Source organism: Plectropomus leopardus, chromosome 8 (assembly GCF_026936395.1).
Source record: "Plectropomus leopardus strain MGB_pleo_1.0 chromosome 8, ASM2693639v1, whole genome shotgun sequence".
Taxonomy (NCBI): Eukaryota; Metazoa; Chordata; class Actinopteri; order Perciformes; family Serranidae; genus Plectropomus; species Plectropomus leopardus.
Window position 1 is genome coordinate 28,237,118 of NC_142183.1, and position 18,944 is coordinate 28,256,061.

The 18,944-nt window shown below is 37.8% G+C and overlaps 1 protein-coding gene across 2 annotated transcripts in view; it reads left to right on the forward strand.

Annotated features, from left to right (window-relative positions):
• The window catches only part of tenm1 (teneurin transmembrane protein 1), a 306,672-nt gene that overhangs the window by 242,423 nt on the left and 45,305 nt on the right, over positions 1–18,944 (forward strand). For both annotated transcript variants that reach the window (XM_088081314.1, XM_042493760.2), the window contains one exon: positions 8,259–8,491. In XM_088081314.1, coding sequence (XP_087937440.1) covers positions 8,259–8,491 — 233 coding nt within the window. The remainder of the gene's footprint in view (positions 1–8,258; positions 8,492–18,944) is intronic.

The following is an 18,944-nucleotide window of genomic DNA, read 5'->3' on the forward strand; positions in this document are numbered from 1 at the left end:
CAGTAGTTCCAAATATATATATATATTTAATTATTGGAATTATTTGATTATTGGAAGTTGAATTAATGATTTTCTTAAAAGTAGATCTGCTAAACTAGTCTTCTTCAGGGCAAACAATTATACATGAGGAAAAATAGGGGTACTTAATACTGTAAAACAGGTCTAAAAATCATGTAATGCAATATTTTGAACAAAAACGTACACTTTTATAAGTCGGTAGAATTATTGCCAGCCTTATTCCTATTACTGCCTTTATATTTCCTGTCTTATTTTAAAACAGAGCTTCTAACAAACAGAAGATCACGTATGACACTAAATAAGATGATAATTTTTTGCTGCATTTTAATTGTGCAAAGTTATTTTATCCCTGGACAGCTGACAGCATGGCTGATTGCATTCCTTCTTACTACAGCTCAGAATAACAAGAGACATCTGTGTGTCCATTACTGGAATTAAAAACCAAAGACAAAATAACATTCGGCTCCCGTAATTATAAACGCAACATTTCGGTCAGATAGGTCTCATAAGTCGTTAACTTCTTTTCCACTTTTTGCTTTAGTAGCAGCAACAGTCTGGCATTACTTTAAGTGTTTTTATGTGACGCATTCTTAGCAGTTCCTGTACTAAATAACCAGCTTCATAGTATAGGCATTAAGAGTTGCAGTCAGGTAAACATAAATGTTTCAAATTAACTGGTGGCCTTTCATTAATTCATTTGGGAATCAGTAAACATCAGCAGGCAATCTGTACTGACGATCCTTTAGTCCACAAAGCTCCAACCTCTGTTCGTGGCGTGCTACAGCTTCTTGGATGACATTTACCAAAAAAGTGCCTGGTTAGTGTTTGCAGTTTTCACCTCCACCACTGATGTGTTCGCCTGGTGCTTGCACCTCCAACAGCATGGACTGATGCATGCGACTAAAAATAGTTAGTAAAAACAGTTAGCTTGAAATAATAAATGATAGGTCATGGTTAGAACAAAAAGAGTTGGAAAAACAAAAAAAAAAAGTATGATTAAAATAGATCATTAAATGTGCTAGATAAACAGCTGAAATTGTTAGCTTTAAGAAATAGATAAATGGCTGAGATAGCTAAAAGTACCCTAATGCATAAACATTTGAAACAACTACCTAATAGTTATGTATTATTAATACTTAATAGTTATAGAATAAAGTCAAACTTTATTTTCTTTTAATTATTTTATTGGTTTTGGCTTAGGTGTACTTTTGCTGGCTAATTGGTTTTTGTATTATTTTATTTTGTTGGTTTTACTTGTGTGTTGTCATGTTTTATTTGTCCATTTGTCTTATTTTTTCTGTTTTTAGTTATTTTATTTATTTTTAATTCATGTTTGTTACTCTCCTTTAATAGTATATTTTTAGTATTATTATTTTATTGAATATTACCTTTTGTAAATCAGTTCTGACACATTTTTTTTGTATCTCTTAGTGTTTTATTCTTCATTTTTATTATTATTTTTTGAGGTTTTATTGTTAGTTTAATAGACTTTTATGCTCGGTTGCTGGCTTTGTTTTGTGCCTGCAACTGAAATTGATAGCTTGTTTTCTGAAATATTTTTGAATTAGTTTGCTAAAATTAATGTTAACAGTTAAAGTCATGTTAAAAGTAATGAATAAAGAGCTAACAAAGCTAAAAGTAACAAAGGTAAACAGATGAAACCACTCGCTAAAACCATGTTTGGAAATTAAGTTTGACTGGTGCATTTTAAAATCTACCAGCCACTCAATAGATTACCATTGGGTTTTTGGGGGGGGGGTTGGCTGGTGAGTAAAAAAAATCTGGCAGTCACTTGCATATTTTCCAAGCATTTGGCTGGTGGCTGATGCTAATTTCCAACCATGGAATGAATAAATACTTGAAAAAGCTAAAAGTAAAACACTTGAAAATAGTTAGCCTGAAGTAATGACTAAATAGCTGAAATGCCAAGTTTCTGCCTCTCCAAGTGAAACTATTCAGCTGTATGAAAAATGTTATACTGACATCCAATATTCTATTCACTTTGATATAATCAATTCATAAGAACACATCTGGACCATGACAGCTGGTGTAAATGAAAGGGCACTTCAGTTAATCTGACAGAGCTGTGGGGCACGTCAGATTAGGTTTACACTAGGCTGGGAACCCAGGTCTAAGTCTGTAGCAACTGTATTTTTCTGAAGGCACTTAGGATACCCTCTCTTCACCCTGGAGGTTTCTCCTTTAGTTCCTGCTTCCTCCTTTTTCTCCGCAGCAGCTTTTTACTGTTAGCAGCATGTTAGTGTTTCTCTTTTATTCTATACTATTGTTCTCCCAAGTCAAATGCATTAATTATTCATCCACATTCAGCTTTCAAAGCTTTTCACTCCACATTTTTTCCCAGCAAAGTGCCTATCAGCCAAGAGGGCTTCAAAACAAGGTGCTCTCCAAGGGAGACAATATGGGATATACTCAGTGTAAAACTATTGTCTATTCTTCCAGTGCTTCCCTTACCAATATATACTGGAGGAGAGGCCTGCCACGGCAAATAGACACCCAGAGTTAATGGTTTCATTCATTTGTTTTTTCAAATAAAAAAATATACCTTTGTAAAGTAATATACTTACGCTTAAAATAATGTCCCTTAATCATGTATAGTTTATTATTTTTTGTGAATGTCAGCGCTGTGGTATTATTATTCCAATAGATTTTTAAAAATCTTTTTATGGTTGTGTATCTTTTAAAGACCGCACATTACTCGCTTCAGTTGCAGCATACGGTGTTGCTGTAAAATATAGGTTTGAACACCATCATCTGGCAGCCAAGGCGATGCAGACGCTGCCTCTCGACCACCAGAGAAGCAAAGGACACTGACCTATTTAAAGACAGTGGTCAAGCTAGCCCTTACTCACATCTCTGTGGTCAAACCAGCTGTGGCTAAAGTTAGAGTGCGCCTGTATTCTGACCTTTTTGATAAATACATTGAAACGGCCCTGGATTCTCGAGTGGCTATGTCTACTTGTCAAAATAAGATATTAAATCAGAGTATATACAAAACACATAAGAAAGAGGCAGATGATTTGGATTGTATTCACAGGAATTATAAAACATAATGCCTGCTAGTATGTTCCCCACAAATTTCGACAGAGATTACTTTCTCCTTTGATTTTGGGTTGCAAGACAAACAAAAATCCTGATTTTTACTGTAGCAACATGAAGATTGGCCAAAATTGAGGTCCCAGGAGGAGAAAGTTCCCTACAATTTTATCTGAGAGCCCAGACAGTCGATTCAGAGAGACAGTCAAGAACAGCCAGATCACTATGTCTATCAACTCCGATCATTGTTTTCTTACTTTGTATGGAGGGAACAAGGGACACTAGAGTGGAATTGTTTGTGCTGTGGTTGTTATTGTTGTTCATTTCCCTTCCACTGGATAAATGTATTCAGAGCTGTGAGCGTCTAATTGAGAAAAAGACAGGGGAAGTGATTTGTAATCGGTTATATGCACCGTGCAATGCTTGTGGTAGCTTCAAGAGGCCGAACAAATATGATATGCTGCGCGGAACCGTGGCACACTTTGAAACTCTGTGAATAACTCTCTTAGGATCAAGTTTAAATTATGTATGTGCAGTTCAGTGCAGAGCTCTGTAAACAGTTATGCACTTAATGGACTCGATGACTGACAGCAGCCCTGCCTATGTTGCAAGTGTTTTTTGTTTTTTTTTTTGTGGGTTGGGAGAAGGTTCAGGCTACTATCGGAAGTAAGCTTCCTCTTTATAGTAAGGGCTGGTGAGGGCAAAATAGCCTTACAACGAACAACTGCCGTCCAAATAAAGCAGAAAATCATAGGAAGTAATTTGTTAAATAACAAGAAGGCTTTTAGCTCTGTTAAAAAGTGTATCTGCTAATTGCAGAAGAATGTGCAGAAGCATGACATTAGAAATATTTTTCTTGACATTGTAATTTCCTTTGCAAGACTTTTTCTTATTGAAAAAAGAAGAAAAAGGCATTTTTCACAGGGTGTCTTTGAGTTTAATTGGCAGGAAGCCTTTGACCAGACCCGGCTGACATTGGATTTCACGGTACAAAGTAATTGCTTGGATCTCAGTTAGTTACAATTTTCAAAGTGCAAAAATTCAAAATCTCGCTCACATTTTCCTTTTGCGATCACTATGTCCAAGTCACAATAATAGACCACGATAACCTGACATTATCTGAGGTTTTCTGTAATTAATAAACTGCAAGCTATATGTACAGAAGCAAGTCAAGCGTTCTCTGTACAGCTACATTCCCACAGTGTTGGCAGTCCTCCTACACAGAGTACACTATACTGTCAACATAAGGGTAAATGAAGTCACTGCTCATAATATGCTTTCTTAAGCCTGAGGACAAAAGACAGTTTTATTAAAACAGTATGAAAAGTACATAACTCTATAATATGTTCCTTCCTCCACACAACACACTGTATTTTCCAGACTTATGCTGAATAAACTTCCAGCCTTTTGTCCACTCCTACCTTTCATAAACTAACAATAACAGCTAGAACAATAGACAATTATGTGTCCACATGGCTCATTTGGCTTAGGCCAAATTTAGCTTTACGAATGTTCTGGGTTTAATTTTGGTCTGGACCTTTGTTGCATGTTATCCCCACTCCCTGTTATTGTCTCTCCTGTTTTCCTGTTGCTCTCAATTTAATTTGCTGTTTTCTGGGCCGTGTGCCATAGGAGTTGAAGATAAAATGAAGCGCGAAAGACAACGTTTTCCAGCTATCTCATAATATATAGAGCACATGAAATCAAAAACAGAAACACGTACGACTTATACTCCCAACCCATTCTCAACATGCACCACTCGACTCTTGCAACAGAGGGATCATATCATGGAAATATTGTATAAGGCTGCTGCTTTTGGTAGGATTTATGAATGCATGAATTATGTTGTTCCCCACCTTATCCAGCCTGCACATACATTAATACATAAGGTTCCTTATCTCTGCCTGAAAAGTGCTCACATTTACGCTGTCAAACATGTAACTGGCACTTGCAAATCTTGGCTCACACAAAATCGTCTTCCTGACATCCCTTTAAGCAATTGTTGCTCCCTGCATACGGATGTTTTTGAACTGATATTATAGGTGAGCATTATACGGAAGCGCACATTAAACCCTCAACCGAGGCATCAGATCTCCCTCATTTCCTTATAAAGTAAAAATGAGCAAGCCCGATATTGACTGTATTTCTTCGCTACATCTGTGACATTTTTATGCTTTAGAAATAAGGTATGTAATTATGAAGTTAGAATGATTGAAATTCAGTTTTATATAGAGTGAAAATGTCAATATAGTTAATCACTACTCTGAACAGATCAATTACAAAAGAAGCAATTACTTAATGTTCACCTTGGCATACACTACTGTTACATATTCCAGGGTCCTTGAAAACTGTCATTAGGTGCACGCAGCATACAGTCTGTTCTGTAATGTAGACAAAGGCCTTGCACATTAGCAAGACTCTTATCAGACCTCTGTATCCAGGGGCACCACTTTCCTCTTTAAATGCTCTGTATATGACCTGTAGAACATTAATAAAGCAGCAAACTCCTCTTTGCTGTGTAGACATCGTGGAGTAATGTCGTTCTGAGCAGAGAATGAAGCCACACTCCCTCTGTGTGTGTTGTAAAGTGAGTCTCTCTGTTCTTTGTTGTGGTAAGACGGTCAGGCCACGCTTGCATGCTTGTGTGTGTATGTGTATCCCACTAGCTAGCTCATCGCCACCACTTTTCACTATGCTCATACGCCGCTGATATTGGGACGGTGTCTTTGCGAAAGTGTAGCGTCTCACCACTGGTTCCCCCTTAGTTAAAACTGCCAGCTCTGCAAGGACTGTTGCCAGATTTTTTGTGCTGTCTATGGAGTTAGCACGGTCAGCTACCAACCACAAGCCTAACCCCCCCATGCTAAAAACTGTGTGCAGACAACTCATACACTGTACACTCTGAATTTCACATAGGACGGTAGAAGTTAAAGTCACCTAGAATATTACTCGAGCAAAAGTCCTAAAGCATCTGATATTCACTGTACTCAAGTATCAAAGTAATTTTTTTTTTTTTAATTAAATGTACTTACGTATTGAAAGTAAAAGTACAAGTAAATGCTGATAATATGAAAGCAAGGGGTCAAAATTTGGAAAATAATCACGTTTGTTTCTTTGTGCACCAACTTAAAATAGAGCTTATATTACTCTTGAAGAAAAACTAGGTTTTCTTGACACAGAATGTGATAAATGTTTTTTTGTTTTTTTCCCATGTAGTCAGAGTGTAGTATTTTTAAGGTGTGTGAGACTAGTTCTGGTTGGCCTTGCTGCTTGTGAATATTAAGTATTAAGCAAGTAGTAGTGACATACAGCATATCAGTTATTGGTTTAATTCTTTAAATTCATAACCCTATTAACATTTTTGTAATAATAATACTAATAGTACTACTACTACTATTAATACTACTAATAATAATCATCATAATCATCATCATGATAATAATAAAATAAAAATAAAAATAATAAACTTTATTTATATGGCGCTTTTCATAATAAAGTTCCAAACTGCTTTACAAAAATAGAAAACAGGCAATGAAAATTGAAAACAGTTTAAAAATACATTTTAAAAAATACATAAAATGAAACAGTCAGTAAAACAAAAGTTAAGGCACTGCCTTTGTATATGTTTAGGTTTTAAGAAGTGACTTTCAGAAAAAATGAGTTCAGGTCAAAAACCCAGTGGACGCACATTTATTAAAGTGTGTTTTTAAGAGGGATTTAAATCAGGAAAAGAAACTAACCAGTCTGATCTCCTCAGAGCGGTTGAAGTTTTAAAGTTACAGTCTTGAAGATCTCCATTTTCTTCTGTTTTGGTGGCATCTATGGTAATATGCTGTGGTCGCAGTGTGTGTGTGTTTGTAGACTGTTGAAATCAGGCTAATGTGAAATTATTTATGTCAGATTGTTTCATGAGCCCTACAGCTGGGGAGATGAAATGGTTGTCGGTATAGACGATGCATGTGTGTGTATATGCATTTATACATGTATCAGTGTGTGAGAGAGCAGATTATTAATGACTGTGCGCTGCTTGTGATTTTCCCCAGTGTGTAATACTGCAAATGCAAGGACATTCATCAGTGCGCCATAGGCTCTATCACCATTGTGTTACCTCATTTGGCGATAGCTAGTGACTTAAATGAAAATCTTTGAGATTATTACTTCAACAAACTTGCTGATACAAAATCCTGAGAATTAGATTATTGCTGTGGGGATCTGTGCTATTTTAATTGGAGGGCATTAGTCGTGTTGTGCCAGCACAGACACAAGTTTACTCCTGGAGTCTCTCATACTGATGCTTTTCACTGGTGTGACCTGATAAACTCTAAATGCCATTACTTCAGTTGATGTTGTCTAGTCATAAATACTGGGTAATATTCTAGTTTCCTAAACTAGGATATTCTCACAGTTTGTGTCACTTTGGTTGAGTAAGAAAGAAAAAAGGAACATTTTCTAAAATCCAAACAAAATGCTTTTTGGAAAATGGCCTAAGAAAAAAAAGTTTCATAATCATAAACACAAGTTCCCAACTTGGGGGTCCCAACCCCCACTAGGGATTGCAAAAGCTTTATGGGGAGTCGTGAGACCTTCCTGATTTTAATGGTGTAAGAAAACTTATATATAAATAAATAATAAAATATCTTTATATCAGTATTTAGTTTATTTCTGTGGTGAAAACTTTTTTGAAGTTCAGAGTACTATTTAAGAAATAAACTACACGACAAAAATCTTACAAGATGAAGGCATGGTGAAGACCTGTGTAGACCAATGGCCAGCTGTCTGGTAGAAGAAAACACTGAAATTGTCAACAACGAAAAAAAGAAGCCTATTAAGTATGTATGGTTGTTTAAAATAGAATAAATGCATAATACTGCTAGAGAATCATACAGACTTTATATAACTATCAAGAAAACTCATCTCTGATGCAATATTACCAGGAAATGATCTGTTAAAATTTGTACTTCCTGCAGTTATTGCGTTCATTATTTGAGTTAATTGTACAGTTTATCAGTTGCTCTGTACTATTACTTTTATGCACTGAATATAATATATCCATAAAAAGTCACTTGTCTAGGGTCATCACTTTACTTATTGCCAATAAACGAGTCGCTTAAGGAAAAAGGTTGGGAACCACTGATCTAAAATATCTTTGCTGTCTAACTTACCTCTCCATAACTTTCTCTCACTAGCACGAGCCCTGCTCACAAGTATTACCTGGCCATGGATCCAATGGGGGAGGTTCTTTACGTGTCTGACACCAGCAGCCGCAGAGTGTACCGCGTGCGAAACCTTGGGCAACCAAAAGATCCATCTCGCAACCTGGAGGTAGTGGCTGGGACAGGGGAGCAGTGTCTGCCTTTTGACCAGAGCCACTGTGGAGAGGGCAGAAAGGCCACGGAAGCTGCGCTCAATAACCCTCGAGGTAAGAGAACATAGACACTACATCTGAAGAAGTCACTTTCTAAGTCAGCTCACAGTTACTACACAACATTGCCGCAAGCATGAATTACATTTAGCATCCCTCCAGGCTAATATATAGAGAATTTGTGCTCATGGATCAGTATTCAGTAATGTTTGGTGCACCTAGCTGGAGGACTAGGCTATGACTAGTTTTCTGAAGGTCAGTACTTTTCTATTGAAGGAGCTCATCACTCTGACATTTTGAGTTATTTATTATACCCAGATTTGATAAAGAAAAGTCAGGTAGTTTGCACATGCCACTATTTCATACTTGGCAGAGTGTGATGCATTCAGAATCAGTATTGAGAAACACAGTGACTTCTACCAAAATCTCATAAAAACCCACTTTGATAAGCCTGGATCTATTTTCTCTCCTGGAAGTATAGTAATTGAAAAATCTGCGTGGGAGGGTGATTTTTTTTTCATATGATATTGACATCACATTTTATATTGGTTTCATTAGCACATCTATCAATCCAAGTCGGTCACAATGCTGTGTTACAACATGAATAATCCTCGATGATATATCCGCATCTATAAATTCCTCCTGTGTCATGTCCTCTCTGTGGGTGGTCGCTGTTTTAGAAAATGAAAAACCTCCGCAATGTTGGCTCAGAAATATTCTTTCATTCTGGATTTACTCACCACATTTTGAATTATGTATGAATTATTAATTATTGGATAACACACACAATGTTCTGTTTTGTCAGACAAAGGATAATTACAGCACAATTCTATGATGATTAGATTTATCCTATAAATAATAGTGCCGCTGACTTTTTTTCCTTTTAAAATGCAAGTATGTTTATATAAGCTATCAGTTCTCTGAAGCATAAACCCTGCACAAGTATTAATGTTATGACTGATCCCTTTGTTTTGCTTTGACTGAAGAGACAAAACATTTAAAGCTTTGATAAAATAGCACTTTCACTGTGCGCCCTCAACTATTCAGATATGCAGTGGCATTCAAATAATGCCTAATTGGTTCAAGGACCCTACTGTGTTCTGCCACAGAAAACACCCCACACATCACCACCAGCAGCCTGCCATGTCGACACCAGCTAGGACGGATTGATGGATTCATGCTGGTTGTGCTTATTTCTCAATCCTGCCATGAGCATTTTTTAAAATATGAATTGATTTAACCAGGCAACACTAATGTTTCTACTCTTTAGTTGTCCAGTTTTAGCTATTATAATTGTTGTTTGAAGAGAAGGTAATTACCTCATTTATGTTCTTTACCTTAATAATAATAATTGTGCAATTCTTTTGTCAAAATGAAAAAAGTCTGCCTCGTGTGCCACTTTTCCACAGCAGACATTTTGCCATGTCACAGCAGGAAAAGCACAGGTGTGACTAATAAAACTAGTAATCATGGCAACGGACCATTCTTGTGTTCCAATTTCAGGATGCTGGTATTGTGCATCATGCTTTACTGGGGTGCTTCAATGGCATCAGGCCATCATCAATGTTATTATTTGCACCTGAGCTATTCTTACTATAACAAGTCTGTTTCAGACATACTCAGTGGGCACACTGCTGTCCAGATACGGACAGAAATACAATTTATTCAGCACCCAGAACAAAATTTGACAGTGAAAAACGTGTGTATATCAGTAGGCTGCGAAATAAGCATTTGATATGCCCAAGAGGTGAACAAGACCAGTCTGCTTTACTTGCAATTAAACAGCGATACATCATCCAGACCAGGTTCTCATCACCAGCGCAACCCTTTTTGGGAGAAAACAATTCAGTGTCCTGTGTGGACGGCAACAGCGTACACAGAGGAGGTTTAAACACGTCTTCAAATTTCTATGTTAAATACACAGATTTGAAATACTAACACAAACCAAAGAGTTAATTGCATGAACAATAAATCAAAAACAATATCTTCAATTTGTTTTCCTCCAGTGTTGTATAAAAAAAATAAAGGGGCTTTGGCTCCATCCCATTGACCAAACCAGCAGGGGGCCATTGCGAATGCCTTTTCTCCTTTTTGGCGAAAGAAACATGCTGCCATATAAGGAAAGAAATGACGAAAAAGCTGTTGTGTAGCGGGTTTACCAAGACTTTCACACTGAGATTTATGGCACAATACATACATGAATATTCACAGTCAGTGTAGTACATTGCTGAATGATGCTGGTCAGCTAACTTTAGCTTGAGTGGGAGGCTGCTGCAGTCATGTTAAAGTCATACAGAAAAGCAGCACCAGCAGCTGCTGACATTAAGCCAAACAATACTTGTGATTCAGTCAAATTAGAGAAGTTAGTGGTTAACTTTTATTAATCGGTTAACCATCGAAAATATTTTTGAGCAGTTGCACAATTTGGTCTATATGCTAATTTTGCTGCTCCACTTAAATGCACCACCCATCAGCCAAGTCTGGGAGGAGCTAGATTGCTACTAGTGCACTTGTTTGACATTTAATGCCAGTAACGCCATCCGGACCCAACATTGTGCCCACTCTCTGGTCTTCCCCCAGGTTGCTTCCTTGAGTGAGATGCTCAATTTCGAACCGTTAAACCCCTTCAGTGTCACAAGTACTGTTAGCTCTGCTAGTGCCGATGGCAGTGTCAGCACGACTAGTGGTGCTAAACTTAATAATGCTGAAAGAGTGCTTGCAGCTCAAAATGAAATTACTTACTAACCGGGGCGTCCTGGGGGGAGGGCACAATGTTTCCGTAGCAACGCATTCTGCCAAAGGGACTGTGTTACCAGCTGTAGTCACCGACTGAGCAGGGCTGCGAGCTCCCTAACGTTAGCTTCCACAAGACCAGGGTGGTGCATAGTGCAGAGCGGCAGGAACCAATGGAGACCGAAGGCTAGGCAGTGGGCGTGTTTCCATATGTTAACGCGGCTGACTGGCTGTCTGTCAGTAAAGCCAACTGAAAATAAAATAAAAGTTAACATTTACAGCACAAAACATTAATATTGATAACAATAAATATTAATATTTTAAATGCTTGAAAAAGTTCACTGAGGCAGTGGAACATTGGACTTTAATAAAAGGGCACTTGTATTATACTTTTTTTCCCAAAAAAATAACTGTTTAGTTACCAATTAATGGATGTCAGCCTATCAAAAGCAAAATTAATGGAAACTGACATCCCTATATCAAATATAGAAGTTTAGATAGGCAATTTCCAGACACTCTGCTGAGTCATTCATCTACCTGAATGGGGGGAAAATGAAGAGACCTGACAGTGATCAACCTTAATTTATTAAAGTATTGTGAAAGCTCAGTTTTTAGGCAAGGTAGCAAAACACTTATCAGACAAGTATATAAAAAACGTTTAACAAGAAATTAATGCACAGAGATGTGTCAAAATTATAATTCAAACACCAGTAAAACAACACGGACATCAATAGGACCTTTGACTTTCTATCTTCCCTGAGCGGGTACTGATAGTTTGTGAAGTACCAGTTTGTCAGTCCCATTTATAGGAAAGTGTGGTAACATAAACAAGACTACAACACCAAACATACCAATTTTGAGCAACGCCATCCCCAGAACAAGAAGGTAAGAACCGCAAAACTAAACCAGTTGAAGTTGTCATATCAAGCCCATGGCAGAATTACTATAAAATCAGTGACACAGCAAGAGAGGCTTTACTGAGAGCATGAGTCCAAGGCAAACATGAGAAGCCCCTCTCGGACACTGATTTAATAAAAGAGTGTATGAGCGAGGCCATGCTGGAAGGAAAAGGATGAAATGAAGGACAAAATAAATCAGATACCACTTTCAGGTTGCTCTGCACCAAGTCGAACACAGATTCATGCTGAAGATTTGCTCCATCAACTTTGTGATGGCATAAAAAAGGCACAATTCATCTCACTTGCTATGGATGAATCAGCATGGATGGAGCACCTTTGATGACAGTGAGAGAGAGAGAGAGAGACAGAGAGTGTGGGGGGGGGGGCTGGTGCAACACTTAGAAACTCACCACCCTAGTCTGATATATCACTGCATAATCCACACTGTTTCTATGTGTTAGTCTAGGTGAAATGCACTCAGAAGCCACGAAAACTGTGATAAGACACATTTCTGACAGTGGTTGGTGCAAGCTCCTCCACGATGATGTAAGCTGGGTCAGCAGTGGCAAACTACTGGGATGTTTTTTGGCCATTCTCACAGAGTTTAAAACCCTTAGAAATGCAAAAGCCAAAATGTTTGTGGATTTCCGGCAAAATGGAGAAAAAAAAGAGGCTGTTACATTTCTGACAGATATAACATCCCACCTCTATGACTTTAATGTCGAGCTTCAGGGCAGAAACAACACAGTGACCCCATGTCTGCGGTGCGCGCGTTTTCAGAGGAAGCTGGAGGTGTTTAAACTTGACACACAGGAGGGCACGCTGCACTCTCCAAAGCTTTTGGAACAAACCCGAGGAAAAAAAATATCACCTTCAGAACTATGCTGAGCTCCTGGAGAAGCTGTTTGAAAGTACCCAAACCCACTTTGAGGACCTGAGCTTGGAAAAACAAGTTTTGCTGTGCATTTGAAAACCCATTTCTTGTCAAAAAGGTCACTGAATTCTTGATTGAAGGACAGAGGATCTGCCTCTGGGTCTTTTACACAGTGATCCTCTGTTAGCGCCAAAATGAAGACCCTTCATTATGCTCTAATGTGACATATAACATCAGGCAGCACTTTCTAAATAATTACAATTGCATAAAATGGCAATAACAATCATTTACCTTCCTTGTTATATGGCTGTTGATCTCATCCTCAGCTTGGACTGTAAAGAGCTCCTGGACATCATTTGCTCCCAACTTTGCAGACATTTCCTGTTGCTCTTCTGCTTCTTTGAGTTAGCTGCTAACTAGTCTGACTCACCGGAGGCAGACTGTGGATTTAAGCCTGCCGTTTGGTCACTGATTTTAGCCAGCATTCTCCCTTCCTTCTATTATCTGCGTGTTACCTTCTCCAAATGCCTGTTGCTACGGGAAACAACAATCTTCGACTCATACACTGAGTTCTGAGTTTTGATAAAGATTTGGATTTGCAATAAGGCATGCCTGCTTTATTGTGTTGGCCAACTGTTATTACGATCTACAATTAGAACAACTTGTGAGCGCACGTCAGACAAGTTCAGACTCCATCTTATAAGACTCTCTTGCCTGATGTTTATCTGTTTTGTGACACGGCCAGTCGGAGTTGAATTGCCATGTCTCTAAACTCTGGAAATTGCATGTGAGAGTGACATTGACTTCTATGATATCGTCCTAATAATGTTATGGTGGAGCAACCTACAGTACGCAAACTTTTTGTGTTTTAATGGGCTCAGTGAGCTTCTCCAGAGCTAAAATATAGTTGTACTTTACCTCTAGGGCAATGATTATCAAATCATGTTTGTCTGTGATGACTGTTGGTTTTTGTGGCATTTTCTTTTGCGGGGTCATTTTACTGACAGTGCTTACTTCCCCATGTGCAAATGTTCCACAGAAAAAAATTCACCCCTGGCACTATTTTGCCAGAGTACTGTGGTTGTATCCCAGACGAAGCATCAGCCAGCATGCTTGTGATTCATTTTAAGAAACAAAAACAAGTCAGTGTTTTTTCCCCCAAATCAGAAAGAATAGCAGTGATTCCAAGACTTTCTCCAGCAATGACATAATGCTCTGGAAACAGATCACGCTACATGAGACTAGCTGCTAACAGATGCTAGCTGCGTTTTTAAATCTCCTGGCAATAGGTTGCACACACAAAACATCGTCCACACATTACACTTGTCATGTCCTGCTGTCTGTCGCTTTTATAAAGACGTACAGTCAGCGCTGTCACTGCCTCTGCTGCCGGTTTAAAGTTGAAACAGCTCTGTCCCCCCATCATACCTTTTATACAGAACAGCAATGCGGAATAACAGCACGATTTTCTCATCTTGCACAGGCTGTGTGAATGGGGCTTTCAGTTGAATGACTTCTGAGAATTCCTGTTTCTGTGACCCCTGTCACTTTCTAGACAGAAAAAAATGTCCCTGCTGAAGATGCTTGTTGCCTGCAGAAGATGGCCCTTCACATCCTCACAATGTTTGCTTCAACATACTGATGCGAATCAGCATTTTTTTAACGATGAATGCAGTGCAAAAATCTCACCGCAGCAGACTCACTAATGAACACTTCTGCGCCTGGCCATCACACCTTTTCCTTCGTAATTACAGCGGGATATTTTTCTGAAAGCTCTTATATATGTGACTTGGCACTTAATAATAACACAAGGTACCTGAAATCCACACTAGCATGGCCGCCTAATACCGTGCCTGTCATTGACATAGCAATTAAAATTCAATAAATAGAGTGCTGTGTTGTCAGTTCACTCTCACACAGCCAAGTCGTAAACATGGAAATGTTCCCCTTTACTACCATCCATCCAGTGTGAACATGGCATCATGTTAAAGGTGGAAGCAGCTGTGCTGGGAATTATGTGAGGTCACCAAACTCCATACACCATTAAGAATAAGGGTTTAGTTTGTTCCACCCTGGGCAATGCAGAAAAGCTAACAGGAGAGTCAGGGAGATGCCAGTCAAGCAGTCCGTACACACCCACACAGACTTATACACAGCTATATTCACCTGGCTTTAAAAGGCATAAATGCCTGTGCCGCAGCAACTCGGTACCCTTCTTCACCACACAAAATGACCAACCATTCCACCACTACAATCCAGAGGGACTATGCTTCCGTAAATTAAGAAATTGTCTATAGAAGCTGTAAAAGCCGGCCACAAGATAAAAATTAATGCATACATTTCCTTGTGTTACAGTCATATGACAAGAGGAATTATTTGATCTTTTTATTGAAATGACAATAATAGCCTGACTAATAGGGTAAGTATGGCTTCCCTTGACTTACAGCAGAAAATGGCACGTGTAGTCGTAAACTTAAACCAAAATTCGCCTGTCATATTAAGCTTTTCTAATACAGAAAAGTCTGCAGATTCTGCTCTGATTCCCTCCTAGCTTTAGCATAGTTCAAGGTTTTTGAATTAATGCACACATATTTCAGACATTAAGCCTGCAGTGTCGATTTAAATTGGTTAATCGTTATACCCTTAGTCATTAGCTGACAGGAGTGGATTCCAGTAATGTGTCAATGCTGCTCGTGTACAGTATTACAGTTTTTATTTTTTTATTTCTTTCTTCTCCTCGCCTGTTAGCTGGAACAAGTCTTCCTGGTCTCCTCTGACTTCTGTCATCAATAAGACATTGTCCCCCACAGGGAAGCTGGGGATAGAGAGTTTTTTCTTATTGTACTGGTCTGTGGTTGTAAAATGCAGGCTCAATCCCAGTACACCCCTTGCCCCTACCACTTAGCCTCTACCCCTTCCATTTTACATGTTCACGCCGAGGGGTAGGTTGCCCTGACCCTTGTTTGGATAGAGGAAGAGGGCAAAATGTGAGGGCAACATGCCCTCCAATCAGAGGTTTTTCAGAGAGGCCCCTCCAAACCAAGTGTTACGAGAAATCATCAGCACGATGGCTGCTCAAGCACCAAAAGAAACCCACATATGTATTTTCTTTGTTAATAAATATGTTATAAAGATAATAAAGATTAGAATAGCCATTGTATAATAAATAGGTCTAATGTTGTATAATTGTATTATCGTCCTTTTCTTTTTAACAAGCATAACAAAAGAAATTGCTTCTAGTATACTGATGTCTTGGTAAATAGCCCGCCTGCTAACATCACATTGTTATCGCTGATTTGTGCATGACAGCCCCGCATTTTAATAGATTTTCATGTCATATTCCCCCCTTTGATGGCAGATGTAGCCTGAAATTTAACGTAAGTCTAGTAACAAAGTTGCTGCACTTTTTATGGCTCCTCTAATGTCAGTGCAGACCAGCAGGGTAGGAGCACGGGTAGCTAATGTTAGCCTACAGAGCGCCACTTATGGTCTGGTAATAAAATAGTGTTCTTATTCATTTTAAGACTTGTTTGATGGATTGATAGTGAAACTTTAGTAAACGAGAAATTGTGAGCCTCCATGCTTCTGCATTTGCCGTTCATCTTCTGCATCAGATGAGCGGCAAATGTCATTGTTAAAATTATTGCCATAATCAGGCTGTTTAAGTGCCATCAACAACTAGCAATGATGAATCAGGGTCTTGAAGGTGAAGGGTTGTCTCATTTCATAGAGGAAGACACCACCAAAATTGAGAAGCAGGGCTGAATATAAAAATGCAGTTTGGACAATGGTTTAAAACTCAGGAAACATATTTTTTTGTTGAGAGATAAACAGTATTAAATGTATTTATTTATTTATTTATTTTCAGAAATATTTTTAATGGTTGAAATGAGAAAATTAACTTGGACCTTGAACCCACACTAATGATCATGGCTTGAACACTAATGACTGTGTCAATTAAAATAGTAATGCAATACTAATACTTATGCTTGTGCCGATTAGCAACGGGTTGTATATTGAAGATTTAAGGATGATCAACAATTGGTTTCTCCTATGCTAATTTTAAGGAGATTTTAACTAAGTAACAAACAAAACTAAGATGTTATTAAAATAATCTCTAGAATTTGTACCCTGTTGTGCATTTAGAGATATTTCTGGTGGAACAGCATGTTTGCCCACTGAGCCCCGTAAATCAGCACGAATGACAAGTGCATTTTAAATCCTTGATTACAAACCAATTCACCATCTCTTTTCCATTGATCTGACACACTGCAGCTTCATTCCCCATTATGCTTGTTTACATAGCTTGCAGATAGGCTATGTAATATCCTCAGTCTCACCTTTGGCATCTGGATAAAACCCATAATATCCCAAAATACAAGCCTAAGCCATCCATGCTCGAGTAACCTCGAGTAAACATGATTGAACGATATGGAAAAAAATGGAAACCATCACCCAATCCTGCTAATACTACTACTGCAGCTCTGGATTTCTACAGTGATTCCATGATGATGACAGTATAAAACTGTCTGCATGCACTTGTGATTTTTTTATTAAAGTGCCATCTCAAATTTATGATAATGTGGCTAATTAGTGATACAAATGCATACATTTTCATATTTTGCATCTTTAATATGAATACATTTGATAAAATGTACATTTTCTATACAAGATATTCTCCTTGTATGATCTCCTGAATCCCAGTTAGTTAATTTTATATGCTGCAATCTCACATACCATATATTTTACTGGATATTCTTATTTTAAGCTTTCTTATGACAGAATGAAGTATTTCTGTAGCCTTTTATCTTATTCTAGATACAGTTCCTCTGGTTTGTATTGTACGATACAGCACATATGTGCTTTATATTATGTACATACCTGACTGTGAATATGAATGAGAGAAAATAACAAGGGGAGGAATTGAAAACAATGTTGAGGAGGAAGAAACTTTTTTTTAATCATTTGTCACTGTCATAATGGTGCCCATAGATTGCCTGATGAGCTTCATTATAAGTTAGTAATAATTAATAATTTAAACACCTCTACCTTTAACTACCTACACTGATAAATCTGACAAGTTGATTCTACTTTAAAAAATCAAGGAAACTGATTGCCTTGAAAAATGTAAGTAAACATAACTATAAGTCGTTTACTATACTATACTAAATTCATTTACTATATCTCATTGCAAAATTACTTAAAATATAGTTATATTTACTTAATTTTGTTGTTGCAACTTAAAAATAACAAGTTTCATTGAATCAGTCATTCTAAATTAAACTTAAGTAAACTAAGTTTATTGTGCTATGTATCTGTAAACTGGTGTTTGCAAACTACTCATTTATATTTGTATATTCTTAAACATGTTAAAACAGGGCTCTCAGATCTCTTAACTTCATCACTGGCAAAACCCTCTTTGTCATGATCAAGTTAAGTCAAACTAACTTGGTTTACTGAAGTTGCTAAAACTTAAAAAAAATACTTGTCCTTTATAGGTTGCAACAACTTTGGAAAATTAACTACATTTTAAATAAACTTAAAAAATTAAATAGAAAGTAAACATAATTGAACTTAAATAGTTGTATTTACTTTCTTTTTTTAAGGCAAACTGAGTAAAATCCGCTTGTCAGATTTTACAGTGTATGAAAACATACAAAAAGCAATACTGTAGGTGTAACTGCTCGGATTGCTCTTTTTCATCATGGATGCAATCAATCTTGTGTCCCAAGCTCACGAGGACAACAATCAAAAAAATGTATATAATGAATATATGCTTATATCTTGTTGCATTGTGTGGCATCTCATTTGTTGTCTTCCACCATGTGACACCACAGGGGCTAACATGACAGATTGTTCTGCTTATTTTGTGTTTGCACCACCCAGCATCTGTGGAACCAGGCCATTATATAGCAGATATTATATACTGTAGTCTGGGAAGGCCTTAATAGGACTATACTGCACTTGTGTGGGCCACCTTTGCACAGAAAGCATGTGCTGCCAG